Consider the following 20,017-nt stretch of genomic DNA (forward strand, 5'->3'; position numbering starts at 1 on the left):
GCCATATGGCCTCAGAGGGATATTTTGCCAAGTGGATGCTTTGAAAATACTAGTGAAGACTGAGCCAAGGCCTGGTTTGGGAGGGGCTATAATGAAGGACACCAAACTGCCTCCCTGTTCCTGATAAATCACAACAGAAAGCACAGCAAAGAGTTTCTACTGCCATGTGTTCTTTTCTCTCTGATTTTCCAGTCTACAACCCTCCCTCTAGCCTGTGGCCTGACTGGTTTCCAGCAGAACTCTTTGAATTTGCTTCAAAGCAACACATCCATGTTGAGAATGACTAGCTCCTTCTTGCAGACACAGGGAGAAGCTTTTCAGATTAAAGTTACAGGTAGGAGCTAACAGGGTTTTAGGGTTTTTCAGACTTTGCTGACATGATATCACATTGATGTCACACATGCATAGCCTCTCTAACAAATATGAAGGTAAATTAGTCCACAAGTTGAAAGGTGTTACTTTATATGTGGGTTCTTTTAAAGCATGAAGAGATGAGTTTGTTGTGGACTGTTGCACAGCAGGAGAAATTCAGTTCTTTTACTCCAAGCTCCTAATGACTTTGTTAAGGCTCATCTGAAATGAAGTTATGCTAAATGCTCGATCAAATAATAGAGCTTTGCTTTATAATGCAAACATTAACATATTTCAAATAGCTCTTTTTCCTCTTATGGTTTATTCAGTAGCAGGATTTCATTGCTCATTAGGCCCACGGTGCTGTGTGTGGTGCATGCGCAAACAGCCCCGTTGATCAGTAAGCAAGATGAGCAAGGGCTGCTGGGGTGATGAGCACATCGGTACTGCTGGGGTGATGAGCACATCGGCACTGCTGGGGCAGGGTTCTGGCTGATGCTCTGCTCCTTCCCCTCCCAGCAATGACTCAGAGAGCCTACGGGGAGGAATCGTTCCTTGTGAGCACCGTGCCTCCCCCTGATCCCCCGGGCTGTGCCGTGTGTCCCGAGCAGGGATCGCTGCTCACCGCCTTCAGAGTCTCCTGCAGCACTCCCGGCTTGGAGGCTTCGGGCCAGGCCAGTCCCGGAGGGCAGCTCACATATTGCTTCTATGTGACACCCAGGAACTCCCCAGGTGGGCAAATGCACAACCTGCCCTGCTCTGCAGGGTGAACCAAGCCTGAGTCCCCTGTTCTCAGAGAGCAGGAGGTGTCTCTGGGGTGTCTGGTCGATGAATCTTTCTTTCCTGTTTCAGATTCTCTCCTGGACTGTAGCCCAGATCCTGAACTCTTCCCAGTTTATCTTCCACTCGGAGAAGAGGAAAATGATTTTATTTTACATGTGAAGATTATTGTCAGCAACAACTTTGGTGATACAGTTCAAACAAATGCTTCAGTAAAGGTACACCATAGAACTAATTTGTTTCAAGAACTCTCAAGTTAATAACTGACCCACAATTGACTTTTGGAGCTCCTTCCTATTTTAGATGCATTACTACCTTCTGAATGTGCCATAATCATGATTTTCCTTCTCTGTGTGCTCGAGGTAGTCAAAAGAATCTTCCACTGTCCTTTTTTTCTAGGACAGAATTTAAAATATTAATTGTTTGGACATTTATTGGGCACAATAAGCATATTTAGTGAGCATGGAATTACTCTGTGTAGGCCCCAAAAGCCTCCTTCTTCCCCAATGCCACAGTAAGGAGATCCTTATTAGGCCATTAAAAAGAAAACATTTAAAATGGGGAATGTGAAGTTTTATGTCCCACTCTATCCAGGCTGTCATTAAGATGATCATGGGAGCTGTTCAAAGAAAATGATAACAGCCTTGGCAATATTGAGAGCACATCTGATTTCTCCATCAGGTTGGACCTGCAGGTATGATGGATGGGAACCTGACCCTGCAGGCTGTGATATCTGAGAAGGCAAACACCATCCTAAAAGATGGGAACAACAGCATGAGTCTTTTCCAGCTGTACAAGTCAGTGACATCTGTCCTTAATCAGCAGATCCAAGAGGAAAGTTTGAACATGTCTTTACAGACAAACACACGAAAAGAGGTCAGCGAAACACTTGCTTTCTTGCAGTAAAATATCATATTGGACTCTTCATATTCTTTGACAGCTCTTAAGTAATAAAAAGCTCACATATCACCACTTGAAATCAATGGTTTCAGGTTTCTAGCATCTGTCTCTGTGTTTGGCATAGGTTTCTGGTAGTTTTCACTATTTGCCTACATAAATTATTTGTTTTATCATCCATCAGTGAAACAGTTAATTCTCAATTGTTATTTCATTAATTTCAACTAGTTAATCTAAATCTGATTATCCAAAGCAATTTAAATATCAATAAAATGGCCTCTCCAGTGGGATAAATACCCTATCTCATTTCCCCCAAAAGCACTAGATGGCAGGTAATTTTCTTTTGTTCATTTTAGCCACCAGTTGATGTTTCAGTCATAAGCTGATACTTGTACAGTGCTTTGAGTGCCTCAGATGAAGAGATCTAGAGAAACGCAATGTATCCTTCAATTAAGATTCATTATTTGAATAATGTAAATCACACATGACTCTGCTTTCTCTGGAGGTGGCATTTACACAGTAATTCACATACATTAGTACAAATTCTCACAAGTAACTCTCCATGCTGTTAATGGATGTTAAGTGTATAAATTCTCTATGCTGGGAGGTAACATAAAACTCGTGATTATATAATTACTAGGGCAAGTGGCATCTTGTCAGTAGAGCTAATATCAGTTCAAACAATCCTTGTTTTGGAGCCTTACTCTGCTGCATAACTTATGGCAAGCCTGGCTGTCAATACACAGCACTCCTAGCACAGTCCTAATTAGCATCTTGTTCCTTTGCCTAATTATCCCTTTTCATCCCAAGCTCCGAGGGCTGATGCTGACAACTCTCTCTGTTGTTAACATAACATCAATGCAGACTGCTCTTCAGATGTCAGAGGTATTGAAAGAAATCACTTACAGGAGTGAAGAGCTGTCTGTCTCAGCACAGGTAAGAAGCAATTCTTGTATCTCACTCTAATAGTAGAGACTCTAATTATCCCACTGACCTTGGAAGAGTTTCAGTGCCTTATAATGTTCTTACCCATTTTTTCAACTGTACCAGCATGTGTATTATGATCAGCAGAGAACACATTTTTCTGCTCAGAGTAAGTAAATTTGAGTCTCAAATATTGTCTCAGCTGCCTCTACAATCCAGGTTATGATCTTTACATTTATCATGCATTTTTGAGACAGAAGCCTTAACTTTTAGTCAACATGTCAGGATGCATGTTTTCTCTTGTAAAGCACTTTTAGAACCCTGAAAAAAACCTGCCCAGAAGGGTTTTTCTAGAATTGCCCTCAATCATTCATCCCTGATCCAGGCACTGTACAAAATGCACACAGGCAAGTGTCAAGGAATGTCAGCACCCAGAGGAATTGGGCACAAATGTGCAGGTTGGTTTCACAAAAGTATCTCTTGAATCTTACCTGGCAACATGACATTATTAATAGGTGATGCCTTTTAAGCTTAAGGGGTGAGCATATGGCAGGACAGAACAAATTGTCACTGGGGAAGTTTCCCAAATATGCAGGCAATAAAAACAGCTGTCCTGGTTTCTGATGTATTATAGAGTTGGAGCCAGACAATGGTTTGGGAGCATTTCAGCAGGATGTGGTTAATTTTGGCAAGACAAGAACATAGCTCAGGTCCAGCCCTCACCCTACAGAAAGGCTGCTCAGAGTTTGCAGGCTGTGGGAATGGATGTGGCCAAGCTTGCAATCAATTTGTTTGGCTCCTTCACCACCCTGGGCTAAAATCTGGCCAGTGCTTTCACAGTCACAAAGCTGCATCCAGGCACAAAATAAAAATCATAAAACTCATTCTCCTTTGGCACTTGGCACTTTGGTGCTGAGATTGAAACATATAACCTAACTTGCTAAATTGCAATACATCTAAAAGCTATCCTTGCCCAGTGTTTGACAGACAAGCTTCATTCAGATGTTATTCATCTTTTTATGGATTAAATCTGTTAGAGACAGGTTGCATTTTTCATGTCAGTATTCCATTTTGGTGTACCATCTAGTATGTCATGTTTAGTAGCATTTGAAGTATTACCCCAGCCCAAATAATTATAGCAAAAATGGCATTAGCCACTAATAGTCCCAAGAGATTACTGACATTGCAATATTCAATAAATGACACAAGTGTCACTTCTGTCATTTGTAGTGCCAGCACATATAAACTGCTCCCTGTGTTGCTCATGCAGGTGGAAGCCAGCAACACTCTGAAACATGTCAGTGCCTCCTTGCTCACTGTAAACACAGAGCACAGCAGAGATGGTCAGGAGTTAAAAGAAGCAGCCAACTATCTGTTTAATGCAGTGAGCAATGTTCTTAAAGCTTCTGTGGAAATCAGAAATGGGAACACTTCAGTGCCAGAGGCAGAACAGGTAATTTTAGTGTGGTCCAGTTTGTACTGTAGAATATGTGAATATTTGTTTGCATTGGGGGGTTTTTAAGAGCTCTGCTGCCTCTCACACTTTTAAATTGGCACTGGGAAGAGGTCATTATGACACCATGATGGACTTGAACATCAGAGGAAGCTTCTCTCCAGTTAGATCTGTTAGACTGAATGTCTGCTAATAAAAATGATGATGCTTTTTAAGATTTGTAACATTGAAAGCTGAACAGGATGGAGTACTGGAGAACACAGAATCTGCTCTGACCTATAATCAATAAGCATGTTGAGATTTTTTTTCAGATTTGCTTCTATCCCCTCCTTTTGCCCCTTAATTCAAGGAAGACACAGGTATTCAATATTCATGATTACCACCACTACTTCACAGCTGGAACCAGCTCTGCGTGCTGCTTATACTTTTTCAGAAAGCTCTCTCTGATTATCTGTTCAGAGAGATGCAACATATTTATTTTGCCCTACCCTTTCCTATCTATATGTGAATTGTCACAGCAGACACTGTGCGCTGAATATACTTCAATTTCATCACTGCAAGGGAGTAGGGTATGAAATAAATCTGAGAGAAAATATGAACTGGTTGAGCTCCTCAACAATAACATGCTAATAACACACAATTGATATGTAATTTGGTCTTGTTTTTCCAAGTGTGCAGATAAAAAGCATTTTCTAAAGTGTGCAGATAAAGGGTATTAATACACAGAAGTGTATGAATATATTGATTGATGTCATGCTTATAATTTCAATGTTTAGAAGTTATAAATAATACAGTATAAAAGTAAAATCTGTAAGACATTTCTTTGCTGTCTGCAATGTTTCAATTATTTCACTAAAATAATTTTCTTTGAGATTAAGAAGCTCATCACCAAGTTTGTCAGCTTTGTAAGACACCAAAATTAAAAAGAAGCAATGACAAATAATGTGCATCTTGATAATTCTGAGTACCTTTGTTGTAAGTTTCCTCCTCTAATCCTTTTCCAGAGTTCAGTGTCACACCAGCTGCTGAGTACAGTTGAAAATCTACAGAGTGCCCTTCTGTTTGGGAAGGCACCGGGGGATGAACCAACAGTCCTCACCTCTCCCTCTGCCACAATGTACATGCACAGGTAACAGCTACAGTGTGTCTCACCCAGGCTCCTGAGAGCTACAGATATTAATTCCATTGTGCTGTTGTTAGGAACGGATAAAGAACAGCTTGGACTCCAGCAACACCACCAGCAGAGAATTTACTACTATTTCCTGAATGAGGCAGTAGTCACTTACTTTTGAAATTATGTAGAAAACTCATGTCATGACAATTAAGGGTTTTTTCTTTTCCAAGTTGCCAATGATGACATGTTAAATACAAGTGTAACCAGCTTGGCAGAAGCAAATATAATCCTGAGGAGCCTGATGAGCATTCTCCATTCCCTATAATCATCCCTAAATTGTTCCCTGAGAGCCTGGTTTTCATCCACATCAAACTGTGCATTCAGATCAAGAGCATGTTCACACAGAAACCAAGTCTTTCACATAAGTACATCTTGGTACAACTTCCTCTCCAGATACGCCAATTCCACCCTTTTTTGATGATTCTATGGTAGCATTATGTAGAGTACTGCGTCAGGGATAGATTAATGTACAAAGTATTTACTGGCAGAGTTAGAAATAGTTTTGCAACTAGGTTATACTTCTGAAATGAGAAAGCTTTCTCTCTAGATACAAAGACCATGCTGTTGATATTTGGGGTTTTTTTCTGGTGTTTTTTTTTTCCTTTTCTAATTTTTTTTCTCTTTTATTCTGCTTTGCTTGTGTCCAACCCTAACTGGACAGATTACAAACAGAAACCATGGAGAGCACTTCCATTAACATCTCCAATTCCAGTTCTGCCAGCTTTACTCTCCCACCTGCTTCTTCTCTCAATGTTTCAGGAGGTGATGATGAAACAGTGGATATAAGGGCAAGTAAACACTTTTTACCTAACTCCACCTGATATCCAACTTACATTCCTGATCTAATGGTTTTAGAATCTTTCTCCTTTTAAAATAAACACACAAGAACACAAGTCATCCCTCCTGTAATGCCAAGAAAATAATTTGACATAGTTTTGGTCAAAGAAGCCTTCATCTATCTTAATGGCATGAGGTTGGTTCAGCAATCTAAGGAGGACTGAAAGCTTAAATTCCCCATCCCATGATTCACACCTGCATGGCAGGAGAAGACAATGGAATTAATCAATTCCTACAAATCTATTTGCTGTTTGATTACATCTTATGCTCTGAGGAGGATGCAACAGCTCAATGTCCATATCACATTCACACTAACCTGCAGCAGCCTTCTTTCATCCCAGCAGGAAATGCATGAGTGTGGGGCACTCAGATCCTGCAGGACACAAATGGGTCAAGCTTTCACTATTCAGCAATTCAGAGTGTGAATATAATGAAATATTGACAATAGCTCAGCTGTCGTATTGTTAATGTCTTCTAACAGATGGTGAGCTTTGCCATGAATCCCTTTTTCTCCAGTGACACCAGTTTTGACATCAGTGGAACAGTGGGAGGTCTAAGTCTAACTGGTCTGGATGGTTCCATCATACCAGTCAGCAACCTCAATGAGAACATTGAGGTAAAGTCACTATTTTCTAACCCTCGCCCTCTTTTATCTTTTTTTTTTTCCTTTCTCCCTTAATGAACTGTCATTAGTGTTGTCATTTGTGAGGTGAACACAAATGCTGGTAGTGTTCCTTACATTAGATAACAGGATGATGCTCTCTACATTTGTGATGAAGGGATTTGTGTGATGTGATAAATGAAATAACAAATATTTCTGTCTTTTCTTAATATGGAGGCATTTTATTCTTCATTTAAATGACTGTAAGAGTGCTAATGCTTGTGGAAATAGACTCCAGATTACAGTCATCCCAAAACACAATGTGAAGTCTGATTTCATCCTCCAACCATTGTATTTGTTGTTCTACTCTTTGGCTTCCTAGCCTGTGTATAAATTAACATCTAAATCATTCATACATGCACTTTATGTAGCCAATGTCTCAGTCATAATCACAGTTCTCAGCTCAGAAATGCACTAAGGGTCACAGGCTTTGTGATGAGTCTACACAGGTTTCGAACTAACTTTTCAGAGGTTAGTTGACATTATCAAGAAAATTGCTTTGAAACTGATATTTTTACTGGCCATGCCTTCCTGATGCTATGAAAAAAGATGATCTAGCATGTGGCTACATACTAAGAAGCAAAATGTTTTTCTGTATTTAAACCTATGCCTTTCTGTTTAAAAACAGATCATGTTACCAAGGCTTTCAGCAGCTCAGGAAGATAAGATTCTGTTCAATCTGGGCAACTACAGCACTTTTCAAGTCAATGTTACCTCAGAAAACACATCTATAGTGATCCACCTGGAATCTGACCATGACATTCCATTAATACTTTACTTGGGGCATGGTTATCACCCAAATGAAACCAACTATGATATGAAAAATCATCTGTTCTATAAGAAAACGTCTGGAGGTAAGAGAAATGGTTAGTGACCCATGAACTTGCAGAATGAGCCTTGATCATGAGCTCAGGTGTCTAGCTGGAAAGAAACTTCATGCTTCAAAGTTCCAAACAGTAGTATAAAGTGTTCACTAACAGGAGCAAAGATTGGGATGCTTTGAACAATGAATTGCTAAGAATGATTTTGTATCTGTTTCTTTGGTTTATTTATTACATTAAATACAGCTGCATACTTCTGAATTAGCCTTTCTATATATACTTTGAAACTAAAATATTTATGTTCAAGGTGAGACAAACAGCTGGGTTCTCAGCCCAGAAGAACTCATTTTTGGAGAGGGAACCTACTATTTCATGGTTTTACAAGATATGGGAATGGATTCCACAGTCTATGATGGGCTAACCATAAATGCCACTTGCTTTGCTTCCCGCTGTGTATTTTGGGATGAGCACCAGGGAAGCTGGAACAGCTATGGATGTCATGTAAGTAGAGCAAAACAAAACATTGTGTCTGTTACATGCTCCAAAGCCAGCCCTCATAACCACCATCATGTAGTAAAACAGTAGCACTGAACTGACACCATAAAACAAGATAATTCTGAGATGTTTTAATAAACTCAAGAAGTTTAGTCATATTGAACTAAGCTTCAAACAACATTTCCATTTCTATTTCTTGGGCTGAACTTCTATATCAGAAGAAATGAAATCATTCTGACGAGGCTGTAATATATTGGCCTGTTACTGGTTAGGTGTTAGAATTAATATTCCTTATTGGAACTTGAACAATTCGGTGTACAGCAGCTCTCTACACTAAATTGCCAATCCCAGCACTGTCTTTTCATTTGCTTGGTAAGTCATCTAATTCTCTGAAGCCAAATGTTAAATCAGGAATCTCTTCTGGGTTTCAGGTAGGACCAAAAACAAATCCTAGCAGCACACAGTGCCTCTGCAACCATCTGACCTTCTTTGGGAGCTCCTTCTTTGTCATACCCAATGCCATAGATGTCAGCAAAACAGCACAGCTCTTTGGTACTTTCGTGGACAATCCTGTGGTGGTGACAACTGTAGGATGCATCTTTCTGATCTACGTGCTTGTAGTTATTTGGGCAAGAAGGAAAGATATCCAGGATGATGCCAAAGTAAGTCTAACAAAGTCAATGTATTCAGGCCAATTCCCACCATGCCTAGCCTGTTTTAATAGGAAGTCTTTCACCAGTCCTACTCCTTTTCTTTTAACTCTCTGTTTACAGGTAAGTAAATGTTCACAAGATGAAAAATTCCTACTCACAGCTTCCAGGAATCTGTAGTTACAGGACTGCTAACATACTGTTTGTGCTGTGTCATTCTGCAGGTGAAAATCACAGTCCTGGAAGACAATGACCCCTTTGCTCAGTATCGTTACCTGGTGACAGTTTTTACAGGACACCGCCGTGGTGCAGCCACAACCTCCAAGGTATCAGTGGCACTGTGTGGGAAGAGAATTTATTTGTTTAGGGAACTGGATGAATAATGGAGCACCTGAGGCTATTAAACAGGACAGCTCAAATGCACTGTCTGAGCCAGAAAGCCCTTAGGTTTGATGAAAGCTGGAAGAGTATGCTGGAGAAATAATCACACATAGGATCGAGACGTGCAAATCTTCATTTTGCCTTCTTATTTTCCAGGTGACTCTCACCCTCTATGGACTAGATGGAGAGAGTGAGCCCCACCATCTAAATGATCCTGATACACCAGTCTTTGAACGTGGAGGAGTGGATGTTTTCCTCCTTTGTACGTTCTTCCCTCTTGGGGAACTGCAGAGTATTAGATTGTGGCATGATAATTCAGGGGACAGTCCATCCTGGTAAGTGGAATTCTGGAGATCCTGGGAAGTAAAGATCCACTTTTTTTTTTTTTTATAATGACAACAGCTTTCCTTTTCTAGCACTTGAAACTTATCCTTTCTGCAGTTCTAGAAAGAAAAGTGTTAAATTCTAGTTTTTGCAGATGAATACATCAAATCATAGTCTAAACTGCAGGACCAGGAGTGCTTCCCACATCCATATCCAGTACAGGATGGGATATGTTCTGTGCCTTACAGTTTAGTCACCCTGAGAAGTTGAAGGTCCAAGTTTGTCCTCCACAGTCTTGCTGAGCTCAGGATTTCACACACTCACTGACATGTGACTGTGCCCTGTGTGTTTTCCCAACAGGTATGTAAACCGAGTATTAGTCCATGATCTGGCATGGGATCAGAAATGGTACTTCCTCTGTAACTCCTGGCTAGCCATTGATATTGGAGAATGTGTCCTAGATAAAGTGTTCCCAGTAGCAACAGAACAGGACATGAAGCAATTCAGGTACCTACTATTTTATGGAATTTTTTGCTCTTGATAGCAGTCTAGAAAAGCAAGCATGAAAAAAACAGACCAAAGCCTGAGACAAAAATGAAAACAAGAAAGGTTTTTCCACTGCCCTTAAAGGGCTCTGAACAAGGGAAAGAGGAAGGATGGTTAAGTAAATCTAATCATTACCTTAACAGTAGTACCATACTTCAAACATTGGTAGTAAAAAATGATAGCCTGACAAAACTTACAGAAAGCCAAACATCTTCCCTTATGTGTAATTTTCTTAATTTATATAGGAACGATTCACTTTCCGTCCATGTTGTGGCCAAAAGGAAAGGACATGAGTAGCTATGACTATTCCATGCAATTCAAATTATGATATCTGATCATTTCTTCTGATAGTGCCTAGAAGCATGAATATGTTAGGACCCTGAACCAGAGCTTTGTTCTTCCCTCTCCTTCCTATCCATTTGATTTCCCTCTCCTCCTTCCCAGCAATCTGTTTTTCATGAAGACCTCCAAGGGTTTCCAGGAAGGGCACATCTGGTACTCAGTTTTCAGCCGCTCCCCACGAAGCTCCTTCACGCGAGCTCAGCGCGTGTCCTGCTGCTTCTCACTGCTCCTGTGCACCATGCTGACCAGCATCATGTTCTGGGGTGTGCCAAAGGATCCTGCTGAGCAGAAAATGGATTTGGGTAACAATCCTCACCATTGCTTGGGCAGGCAAATAGAGACACAGCAGAATCTAGAAGGCAGAATTGAATAAATAGGTTTTTTCACAAGAGAGACACTTGATGGTTTATTTTGCCTGGGGTGATTTTTCCTTCTCCTCTCTGTTTAACCTTGACAGGTAAAATCGAGTTCACATGGCAGGAAGTGATGATTGGCTTTGAGAGCTCCCTCCTCATGTTCCCCATCAACCTGCTCATTGTGCAGATCTTCAGGAACATACGACCTCGGCCAGCGCAGCAGGGAAGAGAGAAGAAGCCGGGAAAGAATAGTCGAGTGTCCCCAAGCCTCCATCCCAGCCCACGGGCCACCCAGGCTGCCTCTCTCACTCCAGAGGCTGTGACAAAGGCAAGTCCCAGTGAGTCCTGCACTGCCCTCTGCTGCCACGCACTGCCGGCTTCCCCAGCTCCACAAATGTTCCCTGTCTGACGCTCTTCAGCCTGTCTGAAGAAAAAAGCCAATTACCACTGGTGCAAAGCGCTCATTTGCCCACCTAAATGGAACCCTTCTGCCTTTGTACATCCCAGCTCTTACACAGTTTGTGTGGAACCAAATCACTGCGTTCAGGGCTTAAAGCACACATTAAGCAAGACAGCAAAGATAAAAGGTATCATGAACCACATCTTTCTCATCTTAGGTCCTCAGGCAGGTATGCTGCCCTTTTGAACCCTGAAAGCCGCCTTGCTGAACTCACTGAAATCTGCCTGTCACATCCAGCACTGTAGGATGTGCTATTCTTATCCTTTCTGGAGATTTTAGCAATTCGTGCAGCTCCCAGCCCGTGGTGCTGTCAGATCATATCAGCTTAAGCCACTGCAGCCAGAGTCACTGCTGTGTTGCTGCTGTCTTTCCTAGGACATAAGAAGAATTGCCAACTCACTCTTTAAAGCCCTGAAGACTCCATCTCTCACCTCAGCACCAGACCTTGAAAAATCAACTAACATCAACACACTTCTGTCACTGGTTGAGGACATCATCTGTCAGCAGAACAGAGCTGGGCAAGGGTTTTATGATGACAGCAAGAAGGATGGCCCTGTAATTGTCACATTAGGTGCTGTGGATATACAAGGTAAATAACCCACTGTGAAATGCATGCTGAAACCTTTGCAGTGAAAATGATGATAGCACTGGATGTGATGACCCAAGCTCTTCTTACATTCTGACTCCAAGGCAATTACAGAATCACAGAATAGCTGAGGTTAGAAGGGATCTCTGGATCCCACCATGCTGCTCAGAACAGGGTCAGTGGGAGCAGAATTGCCCAAGATCAAATCCAGCCAGACACTGAATGTCCCCAAGGATGAAAACTCCACAAATTCTCTGAGCAACCTACTCCAGTGTCCAATACATAAGCTTTTTCTTATGTTCAGAAATTTCCCATGTTTTAAGATGTGCCCATTGCCTCTTGTTCTGACCTGCCTATTAAGCTTTTAGGACTGCTGCTTAACTAAGTTGCCTTCTGGAAAAAATTCCAGGCTATTCCAGCAGAAGAGCATTAAGCTCTTGTACTAAAGCTACTTTTACACATCCCTTCAAGAGTTACTCTTCACTTTGTCACATTCATGATCTTTAGCTCGAGTTCTACTACCCTCTGTACTGAACACTATTTTAATCTACGAACATCTATTTTCTCAATAAATAAATAAATCTTTGCCTGCAGAAAAAACAAGAAGTCCAACCCCAGAGAGGAGAATTTGTGACCAGCTGAAATACAGTGATTACCATCGCTGCTTGTACATGCAACTCCAGCGTGTAGAGATGGAGCTGGAATTATTGGGGCCCCATAAATTTCAAATGCCTCAGAGTTACACACAAGCTGTTTGTCAGGTTCAGCACATGAAGAACCTCCTGGAGAACCGAATCTGCTCACCAGGGTCCATCAGTGAGCGGTAACCCAATTCTCATCTCATTCTCAGTATAAGTAAATTCAGGTCATGAATTCAAAATTGGACAGGATGACAGAGCCCAAATAATTACTGCTTAATATGTGCTAGATAATTATTACTATATCTGTAAAAATAAGTATTATTATTATACCACTGCAGGAGCAATAAAGAAATTTCCATGCACTGTGAAGTGCACACAAAGGCAATAATGACAGGTCATTGCTGTTTGTCATTTTTGCCTCCAAAGTGGAAAATTATGATACAATGCCATGTGATAGTAAAGGGCTAGGATAATCACTCAGCTCCAAAGTCACAGAAGTCTCTTAAAATGTGTGGATAAAGAAAAATTAATAAGCAGACAAAAATAGTTCAGTGAAATATTATAATTAAGTCGGAAGTATTGAAAACAATTGCACTAATTACGTCACTTGGCCCTTATGGTGATCACAAGAGATGCATTCAGCAGCTTAAATGCACTCATAGCTTTGTCAATAATTCTACTGGAGATTCAATTACGCATTAACTGAGGAGTAAATAAGCCCATCACGTTTATTTTGATTTTAGTTGATCTCTGCACACTTCCTTGTTATTTTTTTCTCACTGTACTTTTTGCTATCCATATATCTTACACAAGTGCGTTAATTAAAAGAATTGAGAATATTTAGATTTTACATGGTAAGATGCTGCCTATTCCCAGTGAACCTGACGACTGTGATTTTGGTTCCTCTTCCATTGCAGACTGATTTTTTTCTTTTCTGGTTGACTCTCCAGGTGGTCCCATACTCCAAACTTGTCCAGTGATGACAAGAAAACTTTTTCTCCCAGAGGGCTGCCCTGGTGGTTTGTGTTCATTGCTTGGTTCCTTGTGGCAGCCACCAGTGGTGTGTCTGGGTTCTTTACGATGCTCTATGGACTCCATTATGGCAAGGAGAACTCCATCAAGTGGCTGATCTCCATGGTCATCTCCTTCTTGGAAAGTCTTTTCATCACACAGCCCTTAAAGGTGAGAGCCTCAGAAATACAACCACTGCCTGAGATTAGTTCATCCTCTACCATTGCAGAAAGACAATGTAACATGTTCTAAAGAACCATAGGATTTAAGATATCAAATGAGAAATCTTTGCCCTTAAAACAAGAGCAGGCAGGTGGTTTACAGAGTTCTGTTGGTTTTTGCTGACATTAACTCCATCAGTTTCATCTCCCTTGCTTTGTCATAAAGCAAGGTGATAAAGTTTCTGACCAGGGAGGATGTGTCACAAAATCAGTTTAGCTGGAGGAACCCAAGCACCATTTACTGTTGTCTTGTTTATGGGCTTCAGCTGCATGGGTTCAACAAACCCAAAGCACAGTTGCCTTTCTGCAGTGCCTGGATCCATAGGGATCCAGGTCAAAGCCTGAGCTTCTATATATGAAATGGGCATATGGTGAGTCTATAGCTGATTCTTTCCAGGTACTGGGATTTGCTGCTTTTTTTGCTCTGGTACTGAAGAAGGTGGAACATGAGGATGAAGAAAACACAGCTATTGATGGGCCTTTGTCTGCACCAGGTAACTGCCTGCAAAGTGAAAAATTACTAAAGAAAGTGCAGGATTCTCCAAGCTTTTGGAGTCTTTATGAATGAATATGTGACTCAGCTCAACTGGCTTTCAACAAAACCTGTAACTATTCCACAACTTAGTGAAAATGAATGTGACCCAGTGCAAAATGCACCATTCATGTAAACTGGTAGCTCTTTATCTGACAAGCATAACTGAAGCTCTCACAAAGAAATTTCTCACATTCTTTAAGCCCTGTATGAAGGTTCTCAGGTTACATACTTTTTCACAACCACAATTGTCTGTATTATTCCCATAAACCCAACAGTGGCTTCTGCAGTCATAATCATATCTAAATAAAGCCTTCGCTAGCACACCAGAAGCCTCGGGCACAGCAAAGTTACCTGATTTACAGCTTCCTCCCTACTCAGCCTCAGGCTATGAATACACCACGTTCTGAGATGCTCAACCTAGAGAGAGACACCTGGACTACACCTGGTCCCAAACCCAACACACTGTGTGTGTGAGCTCCTTCCCTCCCCACTGTTTGCCTTGCTATACAAATTGTTTAAACCACATCCTCTGTCTTCCCAAGGGAAAGCATTAAAGAGAAATATTTCCTTAGAACGTCCAAAGAAACAAAAAGCAGGACATGGATAATGTTGACTAATTCCAGGGTTTACTGCTCTCCCTCACAGGTGATTCACACCCTCTCTTCAGAGCCCGAAGGGACAGTAGAAGCAATATTTACCGCCCACCTCCTGCTGCTGATGTGGAGAAAATGAAAATCAGCTGCATGAAGGAGCAGAAGGCATTTGCCCTCATCAGAGAAATCCTGGGTATTAGCCACATGTCGATTATCTTGTTTTATTCCGTAATACTCATCAGTAATTTTACATCAGTGAAAATATTGTTCTTTTGGGTGACAAAGTTTTGGCATTTCTTCAGCTTTCTGCCAGCCGTTATGATGTAGAGACAGACTGTTCTATGGCAGCTGGAGCTGCAAGGAGATGGGAATGTTAGCTGGAGATAAAAGGGAGGCTAAGGCTTCATTTTATGGTAAAGAAACACATCACAAACACACGAGAGGTTAAAGAAAAATAGAAAGGATAAAAGGAGGTCAACAGTTAAATGAAGCTGAAATCAAGGAGCAGATGGAGGCCATCTTTCTAAAAGTAGATAGTATCCATAGATAATGATTTATGACCCTGTTTTATTGCCTCTAAAATCAATGGCAAAAATTACCTCAACTTCACTTGGAACAAAGTTAGACTACTCATTTTATTTTCAGCTGCCACGACTACTTCTATTCAGCCTTCCCACTTATTTTCTTGACTGCTACTCATATTCCAAATGTGGAACACTAAAACTGCAGCACATTGGAGCAGCTTGGGTGCATTCATTAGCTCTGGTCACTCAGAGTCTACAAAGTACCTCCTTGGCCTAATAGGTGCTGACAGGAGAAATCATTCATGCATTCTATTTTGAACAGCATTGTTAACTCAGAGCTCACGTATGCTGTCTCTTCCTGGTTTTTTTCCAGCCTACCTAGGGTTTTTGTGGATGCTGTTGCTGGTTGCCTATGGGCAGAGAGACCCCAATTCCTACTATTTAAACAAACACATTGAGGACAGCTTTACAGATGGATTCCACGATGTCTACAGTTACCAGGATTTTTTCACATGGGCAAACACAACTTTACTCAAAAATCTTCATGGATCATATAAAGGTGCAGTCATATTGTTTCCCTTCAGCTTGCCAGATTCTGAAACATTATTTTTAATACTTATCTCTAACTTGCATATTTGAGTGGAGAAAGGGACTGTGTATGGGGCTAGCAAGGAATCTTATAATATGAACACTAGTGGACAACAAAACCCCACAGCTTGACCCCAAGTTAAATATTCCCTGGTATTTTTATTATATTTAATATAACCCAAAAGTTCTGCACTGCTATGCTAAATTTTTCACATTTTACATTATTTACTCCAGATATTTAGATATATCCTCAGTTTTGCACAACTTTCTTTCCATACACAAAATAAAAATAAGAATGTCAGACAGGTGGCACCATAAAGCTTTTCCTCAGGAAAGTTGCTTGCATCAGGACTTGGGCCAATGTGAAGGCAAATTATGCAATACCACCATGTTTCTATCTAGCCAAATCCAGTAAAATATGAGCCATTTTCCAGCTCACATTTAAGGGTAAATTTTTGAATATATTAGCAGTGTTGTTCTTTGGACATGAGAGGCCACATGAACACTGCATAAATCTACTCTGCTGTGGGACTCTAGGTGAGTCACTTTTCTCCCCCAGGCCTCACCTTCCTTCTGTATAAAATACAGATGGCAAGAGACACAGAACTCTGTTATTGTGAATGTTATTTGAGCACTCAGTTCAAATCAACATGAAGGTTTCATTTTCATGACTATTTTGCTTACAGTGTTCCCGAGAAAAGAATATATGGCAAAATATTAATGCATCAGTGAATCATAAATGAAATGAAGAGATATTATTAATTTTGTCATACTGCCAGTGCTGCTCTTTTCCATCTCCTTTAGGATTCATTACAGATGGCAATTCCAAGCTGGTGGGTAGTGCTCGAATTCGCCAAGTAAGAGTGAAAGGAGACACCTGCCCCATTGCTCCCAGACTCCAGCATGTAGTTGAGGAATGCCATGCTCCATATTCCCTACAAACAGAAGATACATCAGTTTATGGGGAACACTGGAATATTTCAGTCTTTGATAACTCCTCTGACTTGAGCTCAGCATGGCAGTATCAGAGTCAGTCCAAACTGAGAGGACACCCCAGCTGGGGCAAACTTGCCATCTACAGCGGAGGGGGATATGTGATTCACCTGGGAACTGATCCTAGGAATGCCTCCAGGTACCACTTGTATTCTTGTAAATCATCAGTGCATCCTCCATGGGATACTGTCTCATTCCTGCATGAGTTAGATCACTGGCTTCACATTTTTTTGGCAGAATTCTCCAGTACCTTTTCAACAATGTCTGGCTAGACACCTTCACAAGAGCAGTGTTTGTTGAATTTACAGTCTACAATGCCAACGTGAACCTGTTCTGCATTATAAGCCTGATGTTTGAAAGCAATGCTTTAGGTGAGAACCTTTCCTACCTTACACATTCCTGAAGACAGCAAGCAATGCACCTACAGAAGATAGATTTACACATTATCAGTGTTTTCCTAGTTCTTTCTCCAGTAAAGACAAGTGTTTTAATTAATCACGAGAGAATCAATGCATATTTTATAAGCCATTTAGGAAAAATGCAGCATCACAGTAAAATAGACCATAATGAAATATTTTATGTTTGCTTATGCTGCGGTCATCTTATGATGAAGAAAACATGGTACTGAAATTTGCTCTGCAGAATTCACACAACAGGAACAAGAAAAATTCTGTTTCCTAATCACTTCAGCTAATCAATACAATATTAAGACAAAAAAATATAAAAAATAGTCAGTGTCAGTCTTTTTTGTTCCATATGACTTCTAATATATAGATATGTAATTGTGTATTACATAATCCGGACACAATGAAGAGAACAGCAAAACCAGATTCTGGTTTAAAGGCTATAGGAAAATATTTGGTCTGAGCAGCGACCTCTCTTGGTGTGTCTAATTATCGGAAAATGCCAAAATTGGCCGCAAAGCTGAGCTATTTTGGGTTTAGAATGAGATTCAGTTTTTTAAATAAGAATTTCCAAGTCCTCTGGCTACATTTCTGCAGTTGCAGTCCAATCCACAGACCAAAAGCCACAGACTGACTGAAATTCCTGTTTGAGGAAAATTTCAAACTCTTCTAGGGTTCCTTGCACAATCAAGTCTAAATCTTAGACCTGATGGTTGGATTCAGCCTCAAGCTGATGTGAAAGCAAGTACAGAAATCTTGCTGGGGAGCAGGGTTATTTGAGTGAAAGCAGAAAGGTGTCATTATCAGAGCCCTGAGGTGACAAACCCCTGTTTGTTTTTTAGGGGCCTTCTTCACAAGTGCAGAGCTGCAAAGTGTCCGCCTCTACCCCTACACCAACAGCCTCCACATCTTTGTGGTTGCAGCAGAAGTCATTTATTTCCTCTTTATTGTGTACTACATGATAGTACAGGTGAGGCCCAATGGAAAGTTTGGCTGAGAGCATTGCCTTGTGCCTGGTGTTGATTTCAATTACAAAAGCTGTAGGACTGCACCTGATTTCAGTAGTGCTGATGTTGCTACACCAATAGAAGACTGAATCAGGTACAGTGTCAGTATTATATCATAGGAAGGCAAGGCTTTATTTTACTGTAATTTTGCTTTGTTGGGGAGGGCATTGCCCTAATCTTCAGAGGTGCATTGTATAATTTGGAGTCAGAAGGCTGAAACAGTAAAACTCCTCTCTTCACAGGGAAAGCTGATGAAGAGTCTGAGATGGAGATACTTCCACAGCAAGTGGAATCTGCTGGAGATAGCCATTATATTGATCAGCTGGAGTGCTCTGTCAGTGTTCGTGAAACGGACAGTCCTTGGGACCCGAGACATCAACTACTACCAGGAACACAAGGAGGAGTAAGTACTAATGCTATTTAGTGCATCTTCTGTTGTTGCTACTTATGCAGAAATAAATCTATTTTTCCTCCTCCCAGAGACCAGCTTGTCTGTGCTAGATATTGCTATCCTAGATGGCTATTTTCATGAAGCCTATAAGTGTGTCAGGGCTTAGATTTGTAGCAGCAATAGGATTTTCTTCTGATACTGCTCTAATAAAATCCAGCATACTTGAGCACCAAGTTCCCTTTTTTAGCTCCTACTTTCCTCTATGTATCACCCTCTTGTGAACCAACAAGCCTTTCTGCCACAGGAAATCCACCCAGAAAGCACACAATCTGCCTTGTCCTTTGTTGGGAAAAGCCATTGGTTAGAGGACAATCATGGATTATTTAGTACAGAATGGAAATTATAACATCTTTTAAAAAATGGTCACATGGGAAAGAGGTGGCAGAATCACAGGATAATGAGGAGAATTTGGAATTTGGGTTACAGCCTAGACCTTTCCTTAAAAAAACACTTTGTCATGCACAACTGAGCTTTTTGTGTGCACACAGTAGGAAGTACAGGCAGGAACAGGAACTCATTAGGTCTCCACTGAAACCAAGGATGGGGTGACTGGCTTTTCCAACATACCCTTTTATGCACTTCAAAGGATTCTGTGTGCATGGTCTATCACACATTTTCTTTCTTTCTCACAGCTCCATAAGCTTCAGTGAAACAGCAAGAGCTGATGCAGTTCTTGGCTACCTGATTGCATTCCTGGTGCTTCTCTCCACAGTGAAACTGTGGCATCTGCTGAGGCTCAACCCTAAACTGAACATGATCACATCAACACTAAGGAGGGCATGGGGTGATATCTCTGGATTCATCACTGTTATTGCAATCATGTTCCTTGCCTATTCCATTGCTGTGAGTACCACAGTGCTTTCTGATGTCTGCAGTCTGTTTCCAGGTACCCTCTGGTTAAATCAACTATTTCTGAATGCTAAAGGCAATATAACTTTGCCACGTAGAATGGAATACAGCTGCCTGTTTAAATCTTAGGTTAGCAGCTTGGAGCCCAAGTCTTCTGTATGA

The 20,017-nt window shown here is 40.9% G+C and overlaps 1 protein-coding gene across 1 annotated transcript in view; it reads left to right on the forward strand.

Moving 5' to 3' along the window:
- PKD1L3 (polycystin 1 like 3, transient receptor potential channel interacting) overlaps nucleotides 1-20,017 on the forward strand; it is a 34,300-nt gene that overhangs the window by 11,878 nt on the left and 2,405 nt on the right. Inside the window, exons 13-40 of the mRNA XM_085072137.1 lie at nucleotides 193-334; nucleotides 871-1,083; nucleotides 1,204-1,349; nucleotides 1,813-2,007; nucleotides 2,839-2,964; nucleotides 4,223-4,405; nucleotides 5,410-5,534; nucleotides 6,241-6,397; nucleotides 6,898-7,032; nucleotides 7,706-7,931; nucleotides 8,206-8,399; nucleotides 8,825-9,055; nucleotides 9,268-9,369; nucleotides 9,581-9,759; nucleotides 10,109-10,255; nucleotides 10,739-10,938; nucleotides 11,094-11,320; nucleotides 11,828-12,041; nucleotides 12,633-12,861; nucleotides 13,630-13,861; nucleotides 14,309-14,405; nucleotides 15,092-15,232; nucleotides 15,937-16,122; nucleotides 16,956-17,283; nucleotides 17,382-17,515; nucleotides 18,391-18,518; nucleotides 18,798-18,958; nucleotides 19,639-19,849. Coding sequence (XP_084928263.1) covers nucleotides 193-334; nucleotides 871-1,083; nucleotides 1,204-1,349; nucleotides 1,813-2,007; nucleotides 2,839-2,964; nucleotides 4,223-4,405; nucleotides 5,410-5,534; nucleotides 6,241-6,397; nucleotides 6,898-7,032; nucleotides 7,706-7,931; nucleotides 8,206-8,399; nucleotides 8,825-9,055; nucleotides 9,268-9,369; nucleotides 9,581-9,759; nucleotides 10,109-10,255; nucleotides 10,739-10,938; nucleotides 11,094-11,320; nucleotides 11,828-12,041; nucleotides 12,633-12,861; nucleotides 13,630-13,861; nucleotides 14,309-14,405; nucleotides 15,092-15,232; nucleotides 15,937-16,122; nucleotides 16,956-17,283; nucleotides 17,382-17,515; nucleotides 18,391-18,518; nucleotides 18,798-18,958; nucleotides 19,639-19,849 — 4,989 coding nt within the window. The remainder of the gene's footprint in view (nucleotides 1-192; nucleotides 335-870; nucleotides 1,084-1,203; nucleotides 1,350-1,812; nucleotides 2,008-2,838; nucleotides 2,965-4,222; nucleotides 4,406-5,409; nucleotides 5,535-6,240; nucleotides 6,398-6,897; nucleotides 7,033-7,705; nucleotides 7,932-8,205; nucleotides 8,400-8,824; nucleotides 9,056-9,267; nucleotides 9,370-9,580; nucleotides 9,760-10,108; nucleotides 10,256-10,738; nucleotides 10,939-11,093; nucleotides 11,321-11,827; nucleotides 12,042-12,632; nucleotides 12,862-13,629; nucleotides 13,862-14,308; nucleotides 14,406-15,091; nucleotides 15,233-15,936; nucleotides 16,123-16,955; nucleotides 17,284-17,381; nucleotides 17,516-18,390; nucleotides 18,519-18,797; nucleotides 18,959-19,638; nucleotides 19,850-20,017) is intronic.

The sequence above is a fragment of the Lichenostomus cassidix genome, chromosome 11 (genome assembly GCF_008360975.1).
Source record: "Lichenostomus cassidix isolate B80296 chromosome 11, HeHo_3.0, whole genome shotgun sequence".
Classification (NCBI taxonomy): Eukaryota; Metazoa; Chordata; class Aves; order Passeriformes; family Meliphagidae; genus Lichenostomus; species Lichenostomus cassidix.